This window comes from Dipodomys ordii, unplaced genomic scaffold (assembly GCF_000151885.1).
Source record: "Dipodomys ordii isolate 6190 unplaced genomic scaffold, Dord_2.0 Scaffold25, whole genome shotgun sequence".
Lineage (NCBI taxonomy): Eukaryota > Metazoa > Chordata > Mammalia > Rodentia > Heteromyidae > Dipodomys > Dipodomys ordii.
This window is the reverse complement of record NW_012267241.1, coordinates 4,670,719-4,690,427: the sequence shown is the minus strand read 5'-3', so window position 1 is coordinate 4,690,427 and position 19,709 is coordinate 4,670,719. Positions and strand designations below refer to the sequence as shown.

Sequence of the window (19,709 nt, the reverse complement as noted above, 5' to 3'; positions counted from 1 at the left end):
GTGTTTGTATGCGTGAAGTATAGCCTTGAAGTCACAGATGGCACCTTAGAAAAAAGAAATATAGTAAAATGAGTAACATATATTCTCATTCACAATTTCCTAGAGGCCCTTTGGTTGTTAATTGAAACTTTTGTCTACTTTATTGAACAATAAAAGTGGCAGCAACTACTCCCAGGTGTCCTTCAGTATTAAAAAGAGGATGAAGGGCTTCTGGCAAAGGTGACAGAAATTAATGCGGTGAGCCCAGCTATCAAACATTCTGATATGTGAATTGCCTGATATTTCTATAATGCTGCCTTATGATTGGAAATGTTATCGCTCCTATTGAATCAATAGAAAATGTTAAAGCTCCACAGAACCCCAATTACAAACTAAAGCTGGAAGGTTAACATCTAGGAGCAGCAGAGATAGAAACAATCTCTATTGTCATACCTTCCTGACAAGTAAATGTCAGAAACAGAACGCCTTCGCCTGGTCTCAGCATGGAGCACATGTAAAAGAATGATTGTAAGGCTGCCTCAAGTCAAATCGCCTGTCATCTCAGCTTTGACATGGAATTACTTTTGTTTTATGCATCTATTAACCTTGAACTATCAGCATTTGTTTTAATGTTCCAGGCTGAAGTGACCTAAATGTTCTCTTCTCCTGCAGAGGAATCTGACAGAGAAGACAGTACATTTTCTGTGTTGGGGCTAGGTCCACGTAAGATGGTAGAACTTGCACAATTGGAAGGACCACCTTTCCCCAAATGACAATACCCTGTTTTAAAGTCAGTCTTATATAGAACACTCGGGTGTGCATGAAAAGATTGTCCTTGAGGAAGGAGTTGGGGAGGTGGGGAGGAAAGGGATGGTAGGGGAAATACAAAGGAAGGGGTAACAATGCTCGATAGGAAATGAACTCATTACCTTACTCATGTAACTGTAACCCCTCTGTACAGTATCTTTACAATAATATATATATTTTAAAAAAAGATTGTCCTTTACTCAAGAATCTCCTTGAGGGGCTGGGAATGTAGCTCGGTGGTAGAGTGCTTACCTAGCATGTATGAAGCCCTGGGTTTGATTCCTCAGTACCACATACAGAGAAAAAGCCAGAAGTGGTGCTGTGGTTCAAGTGGTAGAGTGCCAGCCTTGAGCAAAAGAAGCTCAGGGACAACCCCCGGGTCCTGATTCCACAAATCTCAACAGTGGCAAAAAGGAAACAGTGGCAAAAAAGAAAGAGGGGGGGAGGAAAAAAGGAAAGAAGGAAGGAAGGAAGAAAGGAAGGAAGGAAGGAGAAAGAAAGAAAGAGAGAGAGAGAGAGAATCCCATGGGTGTATAGAAACATCACACCATCACACACCATGGATATTTTATATAATGACTATATAATCTATTATGTAGTCATTGAATATAAGCACTTCATAACCTTCAAAGTGGCTTATGAAAAAGTAGGTAGAAAGTGGGTAGGTTAAAGAGAAAGCCTGTTTCTTAGTGAGAAAGATAAGGCCCACAGAAATTATATAAGGTGTCTTTGAACTAAATATTGTGGTTCTATATTTCACTTGTCTTTTTATCCTGCATCATAAATATTCCACATCTTCTGCATTTATGTTACCTAGCATCTTTTAAGAAAGCATGGATGTCTGAGACTGACTTCTTTTTTTAAGATCACATTCAGTAAGGCACACAGAATTTTTCTATGTAGGAATAAGCCTATCTGAGGTACTTACTGAACTCACCTAATATAAACTATGAAAAATAAAAAAACACTGAAGGATTTCATATGAATATTTCCTTTGATTCTCCTAAACAAAAAATACTACTTTATATAATTCAGCAAGTAAAAGTGACTTTTAGAAAGACACATCATTGACTTAAACTCTACCTCCAAAACTCCAAAAGTTCTAGCTTAAAAGTCTATGTTACAGTTCAGAAACTAAGTTTTTCAAAGTTCCCTATGCTCAATGCTTGGCTCCCATGATTTGGGAATATGGTCAAAACATTAAGAAGTTGTGCCTAATGGGAGGTGTTTTGGCCACTGGATTTATGCTCTCGTAGGGAATTGTATGACTTCAATCGCTTCCTCTTTCTTTGTGTATCCTAGCAATGAAGGGGATGGTTTTGCTCCAATTGATGCTATTGCTTGGATTCAATGCCTTGCATGGCTGGTAGGCCCTGTTGTTTGTCTCAAGATCAAACCAGGCCAATCAAACATGGATGCAAACCTGAAAAGGTATGGTTTTAAATAATCTCTCTATATGGGTTAATTACCCAGGTATTTTTTAGAGTGATGTGAAGACTCACATTGTATTATCCATATTTACACTGTATATTAATATGGATAAAAAGATAGCATATGTTGGTGTACTGATAAATGAGGCATTGGCATAGAATCCATATAGTAATGCAGCCTTTTCCAGTGAGCCTTTTCCTAGGTATCAAACACAGGTCCCTGCTGACTCTGCAGGAATATTTTTCTGTGACCTTTATCTATAGAGGAGTCATCATCTGTATCATTGTTCTATTTTAGTAAACCTCCATTGCCAGGAGTGACTAATTTTATGGGAAGCATGACAATTGCTTGGACAGATGAGGGAGCCCCTAAAATAATAGCTTTGGGAAAATACGACACATTTCAGTCAAATTGGATACATGTTTAGTAAGCTCAACTTCATAAGAGACAGATTTCAGTATTCATAGCTTGGCTATATATTATATTCACAGTTGCACTCAAATTAGATCCTACATTTATACTTCCTTTTTTCTTTTGTGAGAAGACTAGCTCTGGTGAACGGTTTCAGATTAGTTCAATTCAAAAAAGCAAGGTGGCTGACACTCACCTTTATCGAACCACAGCAACATAAAAAATCAAATTGTAGTAAGTGATTTCATTTTCTATGAGCAACTATAAAAATACTGTCCATCAGTCTGGAAAAGTACTGTCTTGGTAAAATAATGCCTGTGGCTCAGAGATGAATAATTACTATAGCATACACTCGGCAAAATTCACTTTGAAGTCAGTAAAAGTTTACATTGAAGGAAACCAGAGAACTAGATCTGATCATGACAATATTTCTGTTTCAGGCCAGGGGATATTTAGGAAGATGTACACTGCAGAAGTGATTGGAGGAGTGTATCACCAGATAACATGATCTTAGCACATGATGATGAGGATAAATGTAAAACGACACGGTGTTACTCATATCACAAAGCTTTAAATCACATTTATGCCAGCAGTCCTATGCACCAAATTGCTTATTTTCTCTGTTATGTTCATGGGCCTTAGGATCAAAGAAATCTAAGTCTTACAGGAAAGCTTATGAAAACCCAGAATCCCAAACAGTTGGAGGAGAACTGTTTCCCACAGGGTCACACTGAAATAAAAGCATTGCTTGTCTATGTCTTTTCTTTTACTTTAATTCAAACTCAGCTATAGTCCGATGACAGAGAGTTAAAATCCACTAAGTTTATATTCAACTTGTGCAAAATATAAATTATATAAGAATATAAATGCTCATTTATGTATGTACGTATTTATCAAGGAATGAAACATACATAGAATAAAGTGAGTGAGAGATAGAAGAGAGGGACAGATACAGCGAGACCAAGAAAGAAAGAGAAAATAATCCATTAGTAAGTAATTGTAGTAGAAATAACATGCTTAACATCTGTATGTCTGACATTGTACAGGGCTCAATGGTTATGTACAGGCTGTAAGAGAGCCCATCACTTAGAACCAACTTTCTCAAAACTTGCATTTAACTTAGGAGACAACACATGCATACCAAAAAGAAATCAGAAAATGTTGCCAAATAAGATGTCACAATGGGATTGGGCTGACAGGGATGATGAATTTGTTGAATGTTATTTAAATAGATTATTTACAGCCAAGAAAATAGGACAAAGAAAATTACTGGGGTTGTTTGGGAAGGAGGGCAGTATAGCAAGATTGATAGAAGGGGTGAGATTGATTGTATTACAACCTCAACTTGTTTGGAGATAGAACAATGAAATTCCCCTATATAGCTAATGTAAGCTAATACAAAAATTAAAAGTATTGAGTTGCATAGTATGAACTTTATCACAGTCTCCTCGATGTTTCAGGAATTCTTAATCTGTGGCAGGTTTCAAAGCCTTGAATAATGAAAAAGAAATATAGATTAAAAACCCAGTCAATCACATAAAGTGATTGGCTCATTTATTCAGGCAGTATTTATTAGTATCTTCTATAAAATGTGGAGAAATTTAAAAGTACAACATAATTCCTTCTGTCAAAGTATTTTCCATAACTTAGTGAGATAGTTATGAAACAAATATTCAGTGAACATAAATCTACTTTATCATTAGCACAGATTGCATATGTAGTATTCAATTTAAAAGCAAACTTCATACCACATATATGTGATCCATACATGCAGATTATGTTTATGGGAGGTGGGTGAGAGAAGAGATAGTGAGAGAACAATGAAGGGGGGGTAACAACTCTCGACAAGAAATGTACTCATTACCTTACTCGTGTAAGTGTAACCCCTCTGTATAGCATCCTTACCATAAAATAAAATTTAAAAAAGAAAAGAATCATCTATAACATCTATAATAATAATATCATCATCCATAACAATAAAACAATGAAATAAAATGAAGACACAATAGATCAGAGAGTACAAAATCCCTTTTGTGATACTTTTCACTAATTCTTCATGCTAGGACTACACAAAGCTTTCACTTCTGCCTTATAAGCAACAATGGAAATTCCAATCTTCAAAACATTACATTACTCATCTTAGCATGACAATCCTGGTGCAATATAATAGACAAGAAATAAACGATTGGATAAGAGAATGAATAAATGATGCTATAGTCCTCTCCTTGAAAATAGAATTTCATAATGGTCACTGTTACAAGGCTCATGCATTGTTTTTTTTTTTAAACTCTGGTACTATTATTTAACAGTATGTTGTTTGAACTTTATATCTCTTTATCCTGATTCTTCTAGGAAACTTTCTTGAAGACAAGTTCTTTGTATATCCTTTGGAATCCAATTCACAGCATGAAATAATGATATGCAAATAATTGCAGTCCATTTCCAAAGAAAGCATAAAAACACACATTATATATAGAGGATTAAGATTGATCTCTGAGAGGAGATGAGGTCATTGGAGTAGAGTGTGAACATATTTTGAGTTGTAACAATGAAATATACCCCTGTGTAACTAATATAAGCTAATGAAAAATGAATTTTAAAAAGGAGATAACCACCTTAAATCCATTTTCTACACATGCCAAACTGAATTTGGCTAAAAGGTGACTAAGTCTCAGAATTATTGCTTCTGTGACAGATGATCATATTTACTTAGTACAGATTTTGTGATTATCATTTAAAATGGCACAGGAAAATAGTGTCCATATTCTAGACCCCATTTGGGTATTCCACATCATTACATATATACATATAATGAAAGAGTTGTGAGACTGCATTGGTAGCACACTTCATACCTACTGTGCATTGCTCAAGGCATTCTGGGAGCCCTTACATGGTAACAGAGGTAAGTGACAACCTTTACAATTGTGAAATGTGGGATTGTCTGGTCATTATTCTACTTAAAAAGAGGTAATGGGGCTTAGACCAATAAAATGAATAATGTCAACCTGACAATTTTCATATATACATGACCACTATTGGTGGTAAATTATTCACAACATGTAATATCAGGGCCATATACTATACTAGTTTAGAATGAGATATTTATAATGACCAGATGTTGCTAGATGGGTCAGTGTTTGTCATAAATGCCATTAAGTTCTATTTTGTCAGTACCTATGTCTAAGCCATTTATCTGTACTTTATATGTTAATGTAATCCTATTGTGTTGGAGCATATATTGCATGTAATATTTTCATGGTATCTTTTTTTTAGGCCCTCATCCTGACTGAGATATTCTCACACATCCTGTGACTCTTTAATTCTCTTCCAGAATTTCAAAATCCCATAAATTTCCAAGCCCATCTTCCACAATTCTGGCTCCTCTCTCCATAGCTTCAGAATTCATAATCCCTATCTCTCATTAGATTCTTATGCAACAATCCAATATAGCCCATTTAATTCTATTTCTGTATATCCCACTATTGTATTTTATACATGCTATGACCTTCTCTACAGCTTGGAGTACACATAGTTATAACATTTCAATTTTTCTAATTACTATTTTCTTACTATTACTTTTTACCTCAAGTGTTCCTAAAACTCAACCACTTTGTACCCCAATGACCTTTTTGGGAACAAAGGTAGAAATAGAACTAGGCTGTCTCCAATATTACTAACTCTCACATTACTTCTTCATATCACATGACACAGGTTAGTTCTTTTAGGAAAAGGGCTCTCATTTCTTCAGAACTAGAATCCAAAGCAATGATAATGACCTATGACTAGGCTCCCTGCAAATTACATGCCAAAATGTACTAATATTCTCTCTGTCACAAGAAGACAATAAAAATTAATGAGTTAAATTTTAAGATCCTCTCTTCCTCATATATATGTATAAATGTAGATAAATAGATAGATAGACAGACAGATAGATTTTTTTTTGCCAAGAGGGTTGAGTCAGAGTTCTGAAACCAGCTTTTTCTTTAGTGAGCCCTGCATTGTTTACTTAAGCCTAGTACTAGGATTGCCTGCTTTCCTCAGAGTCATTTCTTCAGGGAGTTTCATTGTCCTTCCAAACTGCTGTGCCTTAGAAGAATTTTGCCTACTGGTTATGTCTCTCTGCCTCAAAGCTGGGTTGTTTATGTACAGAAGACCTTTAGGTAAAATGACACAGTAGGCAAAATGATTCACCTATTGTATAAAGATCTGGTCATTTACCTTGAGCATCGGAGTGTAGAAAATTTGATGGAGTCACACATTTTTCTCTTAAAATATGTCAAAACTGTGGATCCTACTTGTGCTACAGTATAAAATAGTTTTCTCTGTGTATCTACAAAATCAAATAAAAGCAGCAGCAGCAAGAGAAAGAGGAAGAGTAAGATAAGAAGGAGCAGAAAGAGAGGAAAAAGAATGCGGTGTGAGAAGGAAGAAGGGAATGTTGAAAAGGAATATAACAAGTAATAAGAGGAAAGAACAGGCAGGAGAAAAGAAAAGGTATCAACATAAATAGAACTACAAAGGACAAATCTCAAATAAGAAAAGTTACATACACAGTCTACCTAACTAAATGGCAAATATCTTAAATATCTACTTTATCTCTCCAGAATCTCAAAACTTCACACATAATGTTCTATAATTAGAATATACATGTATATAGTCATCCAAATTATATATTAGAAGAAACTTAGAGATTGACAATAAAAAATGAGAATTGGGTTGTAATTAGTCCAAGGTCAACTCACCAGTCTGTGCTAATAAAATAAGCACATTATATTGATTATAAAAACCTTAGCACTGACTTCTCTGGTCTTTTCTATATAAGTTAACTCTAATACGTATGGTATAGATCAACTATGCTGGTTTCACAAGTGTTTTGAATCAATGAAGGAAAAACATGATCACCTTACGTTGTTCTATTTCTTCCCATACAATTCCTAAATGTCATCTTGAAAATATGGACTAAACTGAATGTGAAATAATACAACTTGATTATAGGAATCAGGCTTTCTTAAATCATGTCTTCATCTTAGATTAGTCTAGATAGAGTGAAAATGCTAGTGGCAGGCAGAAAAATTATGACATCTAAAATCCATTTTGTATCTATTGTTGTCATATTTATTGCCACTTTCAATGAATACAATTATTTTTAAATAGCTTACACCATTTCCATATGCATCACTGCTGAATTGCAGGAAAAACAGCTAGCATCATTCAAGAATGGTCTCAGGCACAAATGAAGTATAGAACAGGTATGTCATTGTCACATCTCACCTTTGTTTTATATGATCTTTTACTCCTTGAAGATATATCCCTTTAGTGTCTGACTAGTGAGATGAAATTCCAGAGGCTTGAGTTCACCTCAAGTCAAAAGAGAATGACCTACCCAGTGTCATGCAATACCACTGAAAAATTTCTCTCTCTCTCTCTCTCGCTCTCTGTGAGTGTGTATTCCAGGTTCAAACCTATATTCAATATGGAAATGAAGGATTCTTATAGACAAAATCAAGGAAAAAATCTGTGGACATTTTGGAGATTCCATAACTATTGGAAACCGATATATATTGAGAGAGAACTGTATATACAATTTAATTATATATAATTGTATATAATATATAATTATTATATAATATATCAATAAAAGAGCTTACAGGGAAAAGTGTATCTGTATAGCAGAGGTTTTTAAACTTTAAAACTTACTAAGATATACTCAATCTGAAAACATGAATAATATTTCTATGATTGAATGCAACCAGGGTTTATAGTAACTTTAAGGGCTATTAAGCAAGTTCCTATATGAATCCAGAGAGTGAATTGTATAAGCATTTAGAATGTGCTGATGATAAAGGGATTCATAAAAGTTGTTACACTGATTTTATGTTGATGGATGTTTAAGTGTAAGGTGAGTTATTAAGCAGCAGCAAGTGAAACTAATGCTGAAGTGTTATGATATATGTGTAATTGAAAATGAATTTTCTTGGCAAAATGAACATCAGTGAAAGAGAAAGAATGAGGGGGTACAAATAAAGATAATAATGCAGAGAAATCTATTTGCAATGCCAGTACAACTTGCCAAGTTTCACATAAAGCTAGGTCTTCCTACCCTCCAAAAGAATTGAGTCCAAAAGTAGTTGAAGTGTTATATAGATTTACAGTATGTTCAATAGGTGATACTCAGTTCTGTTTCATAATTAGATCCACTCAATCTCTCTTCTTACTCTTCACTATACATCTTTTCTATTCTTCCCAGTTTGTTGACTTCTTGCCAGCCTCCTTTTTATGCTGCTTATTAGTAACACTATTGAACAAGTCATTTACCTTTTCTTTGAGTGCTGTCCTAATTAATGACAGAATAAAAATCTCTGAATCTATGCAAGAGCAATTTATTCAGAATTTAGATTCTAAAGATCACTATGAAGAACCCACAGCATTATCTTGAAATAATGATGATACAATAGAGACATAAGAGGCAATAATACATTTCTGACTCTCCTTGCCTTTTCATTATTCTATGGTCCTTTTCACTGTTTTTTAATAAGTTTTTATTAAATACCATACAATTACACGAGCAAGGTAATGAGTACATTTCTTATCAAGCATTGTTGCCTCCTCCTTTGTTTTTCCCTTACCATCCCTGCCCTCCCATCTCCATGACTACACCACCCCTCCCCCAAGTTATAAAGTTTGTTTTTCGACATAGCGTCTTGTACATCTCATTGCTGCAATGGGTCCACCAGTAGCTCTATCTAAACAACTTGTTTTTTTTCCTTTCCCCTCCCCAAATTATACCAACAGAAAATACAATGCAAACTAGCATGTGGAAAGCAGGATTAAAATACCCTACAAATGAATACAAATAAACAGAAAATACAAAATGTTAATCACAGAAATGTTAAAATATTGATGGTGCTATTTGTTGATTGGTTGGATAGCTGATTGGTTGGTTGGCTGTTTAACACCAAATAAGCCTACACAAATTGTGGACAAGTGGCTCATGTCTCCCAGGAGGCTGAGATTAGAAATCTAGTTAGGAGCCAGTCCATGCATAAAATCTCTAAAGATTCTATCCACAATTGATCAGAAAAAGCCAGACTGAAAGCCTCACTCAAGTTTTAGAACACCAGATATGAAGAAAAAGCTGTAAAAGAACACAAGGGCCTGGCTTACTTCACTTAATATAATTTGTTCCAGGTCTTTCCATTTCCTAACAAATGGGGCAATGTCATTCTTTCTGATGGAGGCACAGAATTCCATTGTGTATATATACCACATTTTCTTGATCCATTCATCTACTGAGGGGCATCTGGGTTGGAACATAGATGGAACATGGTTTCCCTTATTTGCAATAACTAGTATGTGTCTGGGACAAGCAAAAAAGGTCAGATAAGATGACGTTAAGCGAAATGATCCCAAAAATAGGGACACAAATGGTTTTTCTTGCTTGCTATTGTTCCTAAAGTATTTATAAGGTACCATATGATTTTTTTTTGTTGCATTGTATGTCCCTCCCCTATGGTATAAACCTGTTTTCACTTTATTTGGGGAAAGGAAGGGAAGGGAAAAAACAAATTGTTTAAATAGTGATACAGATTGATCCATTGGAATAATGAGATGTATAAGACTCTATGTCCAAAAATGAACTTTACAATTTAGGTGGGGGTGGGGGGGTAGAGGGTGGGGGTGGGGATGGAGGGGTGTAGCTGAGGAGGTGGGAGGGAAGGGATGGTAGCAGAAAAACATAGGAGGAGACATTAATGCGGGATAAGAAATATACTCATTGGAGTTGCCTGAGGCGGGTCTTGAGGCGGCTTTGTGATGTTGGGGGAACCCCAAGTCTGGTCCGGCGCCGAGATGGAGAGCCACGTGTACAGCATCTGGCATCTCCGCCTTTGCTGTCCAGGGAGCTGCAAACAAGATGGAGAGGAATGTGGAGAACAGCGACCAAGGAAGGAATGGAAGTCAGCTCCATGAGTGTCTTGTCTCCGGATGATCTTCCAGTTGCCAGGGTGACAGTAAACAAGACTTCGCTGTCCCAGGCCCAGGCCCAGAATATGTCCAAAAGCTCGTTAGCGCCAGTGCTTCGGGTTAGCTGGAGACTCAGACCACCTTCACTTCTGTCCCTGGGAATGAACTCTTACCATTATTTCCCTGTTACCATGGTCAGATCGCTGCCCTTAATGTCTCACAGTACTTGCTACCTGCTTCAGGGAGCAGGTTCCATCTCCTGACTCTTCAGTGTATGGAATTTATCCATGGCATTGAGGCAAACAAACTGCTTGTTTTCAGTTAAAGTTTCTCCCTGCCTTGTGTATTTAAGAGCTAATAGGAGCAGAGAGCTGGTGGCTCACACCTGTAATCCTCGCTACTCAAGAGGCTGAGATCTGAGGATCTCAGTTCAAAGCCAGTCAGAGCAGAAACATCTGTGAGACATTTTTTTTTTTTTGGTTAGTCATGGGGCTTGAACTCTGGGTCTGAGTACTGTCCATCAACTCTTCAGCTCAAGGCTAGCATTCTACCACTTGAGCTACAGAGCCACTTCCATCTGTGAGACTCTTATCTTCAATTAACCACCAGAAAACCAGAAGTGGCACTGTGGCTCAAGTGGTAGAGTGCTGACCTCGAGCTTAAGAGCTGAGAGACAGCGCCCAGGCCCAGAGTTCAGGCCCCATGACTGGACCAATAAAAAAAAAAAAAGAGGTTATAGGAGCCAGCCACATCTTTGACGATGTGGCCATAATCTTCACCAGGGAAGAGTGGGCTTTGTTGGAATCTTCCCAAAGGAACCTCTACAGACATGTGATTTTGAGAACCTACAGGAACGTGGCCTTTCTAGGAATAAAAGAGGAAGGAGAACACATTAAAGATGACTACAAAAATCCCAAAAGAAATACGAGAACTGAATGGTTAGAGAAAGCTTGTGAAGGGAAAGGAGTCACTCTGTATAGAATCCTTCCAGCAGATTGAAGTAACAACATGTAAAAATCATGCATTTGAAGAAACCATCAGAAGTCATTGGCCCATCACTGTTCCCTTCAAAGATCACACTAGACCCAAAACTTTTGACCCTCAGAAATATTTAGCAAGGCATTATAATGCTACGGAGTGCAGAAAAGCCATGAGGAGGTTGAGTGACATTCAAATCCATGAGTGAGTTCATGTCAGAGACAAACCCTGAGTGTCAGCAGTGTGGGAAAGCCTTCAGTACTTCCAGGGACCTTCAAGAGCATGAAAGAACTCACAGTGGGGCGAAGCACAGCCGGTATCAGCAGTGTGAGGAAGCCTTTATCTATTTTAGTAGCCTCAGAAGCCACGAAAGAACTCACACTGGGGAGAAGCCCTATGAGTGTCAGCAATGTGGAAAAGCCTTCATTATTTCCAGTGCCCTTCGAAGACATGAAAGAACTCCCATGGAAGAGAAACCCTATGAATGTAAGCAATGCGAGAAAGCCTTCATTTGCTCCAGTGCCCTTGGTAGCCACAAAATGACTCATAGATGATAGAAGCCTATCAGTGCTGCAGTTGGGGAAAGCATACAGTATCCTCAGTGTCCTTCACACACACGTGAGAAGTCACACTGATGAGAAGTGCGGGAAACATTCGCTAGTTCCAGTGCCCTTGGAAAGCATGAGAGAACTCACACTGTGGAGAAACTCTTCCGTTGCCAACAGTATTGGAAAGCATTCACGTGTTCTGGTAACCTTCAAAAGCATGAAAGTATTCACACTGCAGAGAAACTGTATTGATCTGAGTAATGTGAAAAAGTCTTTACTTGTTCCAGTGGCCTTCGAAGCCAGGAAAGAAGCCATAGTGGCAAGAATTCCTGTGTGTGTAATCAGAGTGGAAGTCTTCACTTTGTCCAGTTGACTTCAGAGACACCAAAGAATTCACACTAGAGAGAAACCTTAGGGATGTAAGCAGTGTGGGAGAACCTTTACTTGTTCTATTGACCTTCAGAAACTCCAAATAACTCACACTGGGGAGAAACCCTACAGATGCGCGCAGTGTGGGAAAGCCTGCTCTTGTTCCATTCACCTTCAGGAACACGAAAGAACTCACACTGGGTGGAAGAAGTCCTAGCGGTGTCAGCAGTGTGAGAAAGCATTGACTTTTTCCAGTGTGTGTCGAAGATGAAAGAACTCACTGATTGAAGGGACAGCTTCCAGTCATCAATATGGAAACATACCTAGTGCACTGTAACCATCAATGTGGATTGTTGGAACGGTTTGGCCATCAGAACCTTTCTAGATATCCTCAAATACAGCATGAGCAGAACTTTCATCAAGGAAATGCCTGTCCTGATGATTGCAGTTTTCTTACTTCAGTAGACAGACACAAGAGAGGTGGTGTGGACAGAAATAGTGAATAAAAGAGATATTTGGAAGATATTCAAAGATACTGGCATGGAGAAACTATCTCTGTGTTCAATATTTACTGTTTTTTTGATGATTTTCTAAAAGAAATTCAAGTAGTAGTTCAAAGGGGTTTCCATTCAACATAGCAGTTTATGAGTGTAATGCATCTTGGCCTCCTCCCAGGCAGGCATGGTCCACGGAAGAGGAACCAGGAGGAGAATCTGCTGTCTGTGTGCTGCTTTGTGCCGGCTCCATTGCTGAATCCCACGCAGAGCCAAAGAAGCACATAGCCACCCTGCAAGACCATGCCTGCAGTCTCAGCTCCATCTTTAGAAGCTGGTGGACACATGAACATAGTGGGAAGACCTGGAAGAGTTCCAGAAAACAAAGCTGGGGAAATGGCTCAGCACATAGGCTCTCACTTCAGCTCTCTGTGTGGATAAGCGCTGGCCAAATGCTTGACTATTGAGCTACACTTGCACTTCCAGAATAGCATCAGAGAGTTGACCACAACTTTGCCACCATCCAGTTGTACCTATCCATAGAGAAGCTGCCACCTGAAAGATCCTGGGAGATGAAACACTGCAGTCAAAACCTTGCACAGAGGTACATAAGTCTTCATACAGAAATATTAATGTAATGAAAGCACAAGGACATTTGTCACCTGCAATACAAAGTTCTACCATGCCGGAATTGAAGGAAAGTGGTGTAGATGAAAACCTAAGCAATGGGCTCACAAGGTGACGGTCAGTGAGATTAAGGAGATGGGTAAGCACCTGACTGAGGTCAAATGAAGAGCCAGCTGATGGAACACAGAGAGGAAGCCACAAATGAATGGAATGAGGTTTAACTTCAAGAACTACCAGTATGTGGTGGCCTTGGCTTTTGCAGTTGAAGAGATCAACAGAAACCCCCATCTTTTGCACAATGTGACTCGGGATTTGAGATCTACCTAATGGATTACTGTCCATTGTTTTTGTTGTTGTTGTTTTTGGTCAGTCGTGGGGCTTGAACTCTGGGCCTGAGCGATGTCCCTGTGCTCTTCAGTTCAAGGTGAGGGCTCTACTGCTTGAGCCACAGAGCCACTTCTGGTTTTCTAGTAGTTTTATTGGAGATAAGAGTTTCACGGGCTTTTCTGCCTGGGCTGGCTTTGAACCATGATCCTCAGATCTCAGCCTCCTGAGTAGCGAGGATTACAGGCATGAGCCACCAGAACCCGGCTACAGTGGTCCATTGTTAGTATTGGAAAATCCCTTCCTCTGGGTCTCTGGGAAGCATGGGCTCCCCAGTTACACACGCAGGGAAGCGAGCAAGTTGGCAGCTACGCTGACGGAGCCATCAGCCCTCACCTCTTCCAAGATCAGCACTCTGCTGCACTCTACATATTTCCACAGCTGAAAAACCTTCAATTTGACACTCCTGCTGGAGATCACGTCATTCTGGATGATGAAAGGAAGCTCGAGGCTGAGTATGACATTGTGAATTTTCAGGATTTTCCAGAAGGTCTTGAACTAAAGGTGAAAGTGGGAAGGTTTTCTCCATATGGCGCATGTGGCCAACAGCAGTCCTCGTCTGAAGATGTGATCAAGTGGACCCTGGCATTTGCACACACATGGACCAGTGCACAATGTGTGCAGATCATCAGTACGCCAACCCTGAGAGAATCTGCTGCCTGCTGAAAGTTGAGAGCTTCCTGGCTTATGAAGACTCTTTGGGCACGGCTCTGGCCTGCACCGCTCTCTGCTGCTCTGCACTCATAGCTGTTGTTCTAGGGGTGTTTGTCAAGCACTAAGACACCCCCATTGTCAAGGCCAATAACTGGGCCCTCAGCTACATCCTGCTCATCTCCCTCACCTGCTGCTTCCTCTGCTCCTTGCTCTTCCTTGGCCCTCCCCACACAGCTACCTGCATCCTGCAGCACATCACATTCGCAGTGGTCTTCACCGTGGCTGTGTCCACAGTCCTGGCCAAGACCCTCACTGTGGTTCTGGCCTTCACGCTCACGGCTCCAGGGAGAAGCACCAGGCATTGGCTGGTGGCCCAGGCTCCTAACCTCCTCATCCCCATCTGCACCCTCATCCAGGTGACTCTCTGTGGCCTTTGGCTGGGAACCTTTCCTCCCTTCATGGACACAGATGCACACTCTGAACATGGCCACGTCATCATCCTGTGCAACAAGGGCTCCCTCACCGCCTTCTACTGTGTCCTGGGATACCTGGGCGTCCTGACCCTGGCCAGCTTCACAGTGTTTTTCCTGGCCAGGAACCTGCCTAACACCTTCAATGAGGACAAGTTCCTCACCTTCAGCATTCCGGTGTTCTGCAGTGTGTGGCTCACCTTCCTGCCTGTCCACCACAGCAGCAAGGGGATGGTCATAGTGACCGTGGAGGTCTTCTCCATCTTGGCCCTCAGTGTGGGCCTCCTGGGATGCATCTTTGCCACTAAGTGCTACATCATCTTGTTGAGGCCACACAGAAATTCTCTGCAAGGATTCAGGGCTAAATCCCATTCTGGGAGAAGTAAACCTTCTTAAGGTTGAACACAGACTTCCTAAAATTTATGAAAGGTGTAAGGTGAATGTGTTCTGTTTTTCCAGCCAGATGTTTATACTCAGAGATATGCTTGACCTTCATTTCTCTATATTGTAACCCAAGTTCCTGTAAATTTGCATGATATTCTAGATAACTGTGCCTCTCATTTAATTTGTGACTTTTCCTGTCATTCCCTCCTTCAATGCACCTGTCCATCTTTTTCTGTCTTCCCCTTTGCTTTCTCAAGTTACTTTTTCTGAACTTTAAATGGAACCTTACCCTACCAGATTCCTGTCTGAGCCTCTATAGTGCCGAGTTCTCTAACTTTTCTCATTAACATGTTTCCCTTAAAAAGTTCTGTATTTTGAACAAATGTGCAGATTATAGTAAAAAAAAAAAGAAAAGAAAGAAAGAAGAAATGTACTCATTACCTTGCTCATGTAATGGTAACCCCTTTGTACAGTATTTTCACAATAAAAAAGAACGCAAGGCCCTTAGTTCAATACTCACTACTGGCTACATAAATAGACAAACAAATAAGTCTAAAATAAGGAGTAAAGGAGAGAAGACACTGGGAAACACGAGGAAAAGGTGAGAACTTCAAAACTTGTTCAGAGCATTATATAGAACTCTTCTACAAAAAGGGTGGATTTTTTTGGGGGGTCGTGAGGATTGGACCCAGGGTTTGGGTGCTGTCCCTGCGCCTTTTTGTTCAAGGCTGCCACTCTAACACTTGAGCCACAGCTTCACTTCTGGCTTTTTTGGTGGTTAATTAGAGATAATCAATACAGAAAATCTCATAGACTTTACTACCTTGGCTGACTTCAAACTGTGATCTTCAGATTTCAGATTTTTCTGAGTAGCTAGCATTACAGACACGAACTATGGGGACCTGGAAAGTTTTATTTGCATTTTTTTCACTGTAGGAAGTGTTTGAGGTTTGAATTCAGAAGGCCACTTGGCATGTAATCAGTTTGAAACCTATGAATAATATAAATAAAATAAAATGAAGTCACTGAAAATAATCATGTTTTTTTACAGTGGAATAGTTCACCAACATTTTTAAAAAATTGGAAAGGGAATAATTACTTTCTCTAAAGAATATAATTAATAAATGACAGAATATGATAATCAACAAATGGTATCTATCACTGGTTTTTGACAAATTGTAGGTACTGGAAATTAGAGGAGCTGTTTTATTGTTTGATAGTGTTGTAATTCTAAAACTTATTATTAAATAGATTATGAGTCATGTTGGATCTGTCATGCTTGAACTGTCCTTTTATAAAGTAGCTTGTTGGATAAAATGTACTTGTTATATCTACATGGTATTGCTTTTGTCAAACTTCTCTATATCTTCAATAACATCCTTTCAGCTTTAGTGAGGAAACGTGGATTATTTGATGAGAGACACAAAATGGTGCAACTTAGATGGAAAACAGACTCTATCACCCCTTCATTCAAAATATCATAATAACCATTCTTTGTCAACCTAGAATAGTCTGCATACATTTTGTTTCCAGAATTTTACTATTGATTCTGGAAAGCCCAGATCTGACAAATATTTACATGATGACATTAAAGTTATACTTATCAAAATTAGAATTATACAAAACTAAGACAAATCAACCATGTCATAGCTGACTCTGGAGTCAAAAATTTCTTCCTAGTTGAAACAATAGCTTATCACAATAGAATTAAACTGGAATAACTTGTGTTTTGAAGTTATTTCCAAAATGATTTGTTTAATGGTTAGGGGTAGTGAAAACATAGATTTTAGAACTTCCTTGCAAAAAGATCTTGGACAGTTAGTTAGCCAGGAAAGCACATGTAATGCAAATAAACTTAGACTTCATTAATGTATAGATTTTGTTAACTTAATGAGCATAGTTCTGTGGAGGTCACTTCACCTCTGAGGCGCATGCTTCATTAATGATTTTGTGTTTTTGAGAAGCACTTGTAAAATTAGAAGTGAGGGTCAGAGAAAGTTGTTCAATATTGCAAATGGTCTAGGAACTCTTATACTCAAAGAGCTGTCAAAGGAATAGCTATTCAACTCCTGAAGACAAAACTGAGGATGATTAATGCCTAAATCAGGAGAAGTGGAAATGCAACCGCTTTTAATCTCTTCCCTTCCACATAACTGAAATTGAACAACTACAAGGAAGTTACAAGGATGATAGTTTTGACTGAAATGAGAACACTTTCAATATATGAAGACCTTGTCCTCAGTATAATACTAAAAAGAATTGTTGCTGTACTATTTTAGCCAAAGATAAGTTTTAAGGGAAAAGTTTTGGTGTGAATTTAGAGTGAAAATTTGTATGAAAGTGTTCATACTGTGCTCCATTATTCAAAATTACATAATTCTGCTTGCAAGCTAAATATATCCAAATTCTTTTTCTGTACAGGTCATAAGGAATTACCTGAGACAAACAGACTAGAGGACATTGTCCTCTGCCCCATCATTTATATACTCTAACATAATGAGAAAATACCTTTAGAAAACAAAACTACAATTAATATTAATTAACTTTAGATCCTTATTCTTCAACAAATCTATTTTGGGATGTGTAGAACATGGTATTGGAAAAGCTAATATACTCCCCCTCCTCTCCTTCCCCTTCCTCCTCCCCCTTCTACTCCCCCCTCTTCTTCCTCCCCTTCCCTCTCTTCCCCCCTCCCCCCTCCTCCTCCCCTCTTTTCCTCCTCTCCCTCCTCCTCCTCCTCCTTCTTTGTAAAAGTTCACTTCTATCATCATTTATTAATTTATTAAAATGTTTACATCCTAATTATTACCTTGATTAAATGAATAATCTTAATAAATAATGACAGGTATACATATACATGTACATTGTATATGTCACTGGATAGTGCCATCTATAAAAGAAAAAGTAACTTAACAAGAGGCATTAAGGTACAGAGTTCTCACTCTAGAAATGAACACAGTGATAGGTTTTTTTGCTTTATTTATTTTTTTTTCTAATGGGCCCCATTGTCTATATGAAGAAAATCTGAAATAAAAAAGGAAGTTGGGCTGATATAGCAAACCTTCAGTGTCTGGCATTAGAAGCTTAGGCATGAAATTGAAATCTATGGAGCAAAATTTTACATATTCAAATAACTCTAATTGTAAGTATATTTCTAAGGTTTTTCTAATCAACAGCTAAATTATCACCAGCTGCTGGTTGTGAATAAATAAAAAAGGGCTATTCTTGGCTTTTAGAAACCTGGGTGATTGCTTAAAATGCATTTGCTATTTGCAAGATATTTGGGAGCAATCACCCCAGTGTTGTATTGATGTAGAGTGGTACTCAGGGCACGACAGCCAGCTGTTTCAGTATCAGGGGTTTCCTGGTAATGTTCTACCTCAAACCCTTGTTATTTGCATGTCTTTGAAAAAGTCCTTCTATGAACCTGTTTCCTCATCTGAAAACTTTTCAAACTTCCATTTAGCATTATTACATAAATCAAGAAATCTTTTGTGTTTTGCTTGAATTTTGCACTTTGCCTTATTAAAAGTCAGAATACTAAGGGATTATTATGCTTTGCTTTATTATAACTCCATTTTATTTGTTTATTGTTTATTTAGATTTTAGCTTCCTGAAGTACAAAATACCAGGGACAATGATTTAGGCCTAACATCCTTGCTACTGAGGAGGTAAGCAATCTGGAGGTTTGTAGCAAAGGTCAGTGGACAGAAAAGTTCACTAGAACTTATCACACAAAAAAGAGAAGAGCTGGAGGCATGTCTCAAGTAGTAGAGCATAAGCCTAGCAGTTGTCTAAAAGTATTCAAACTACAACTCCAATCTACAAAAGCTTGGGAATTGCTTACTGGGAATTGATATGGGAAAATTGCTTAATGGAAAATTGGTTATTGGGAAAAGATATAATCATTAAAATTCATAAGAAATTATGGACAGGATAGGATAGAAAATTGGGTAGTTGAACTATTGTGACAGTTGGAGAAAAACTATGACTTGTATTTAATTATTTAAATGCATCAAAGAAGAAACTATAAACAGAATTCTTTTTTTTATAAATTTAATTTTATTTTGTTTGTGAACATACTGTACAGAGGAGTTACAATTACATGGGCAGGATACTGCGTACATTTCTTACCAAGCATTGCAGCCTCCTCCTTTGTTTACCCTTCACATCCCTTCCCAGCCTCTCCCCTCCCCCCTAATCCCAATCCT

At 38.3% G+C, this 19,709-nt stretch overlaps 1 protein-coding gene across 1 annotated transcript; it reads left to right on the top strand.

Annotated features, from left to right (window-relative positions):
• The first annotated feature begins 11,768 nt into the window (after positions 1–11,768).
• Positions 11,769–15,510, top strand: LOC105984565 (vomeronasal type-2 receptor 116-like). The gene is given in 5 exon segments (XM_013014797.1): positions 11,769–12,096; positions 12,580–12,715; positions 13,161–13,333; positions 14,253–14,445; positions 14,556–15,510. Coding segments are annotated over 5 exon segments (1,785 nt in total).
• The last annotated feature ends 4,199 nt before the right edge of the window (positions 15,511–19,709 follow it).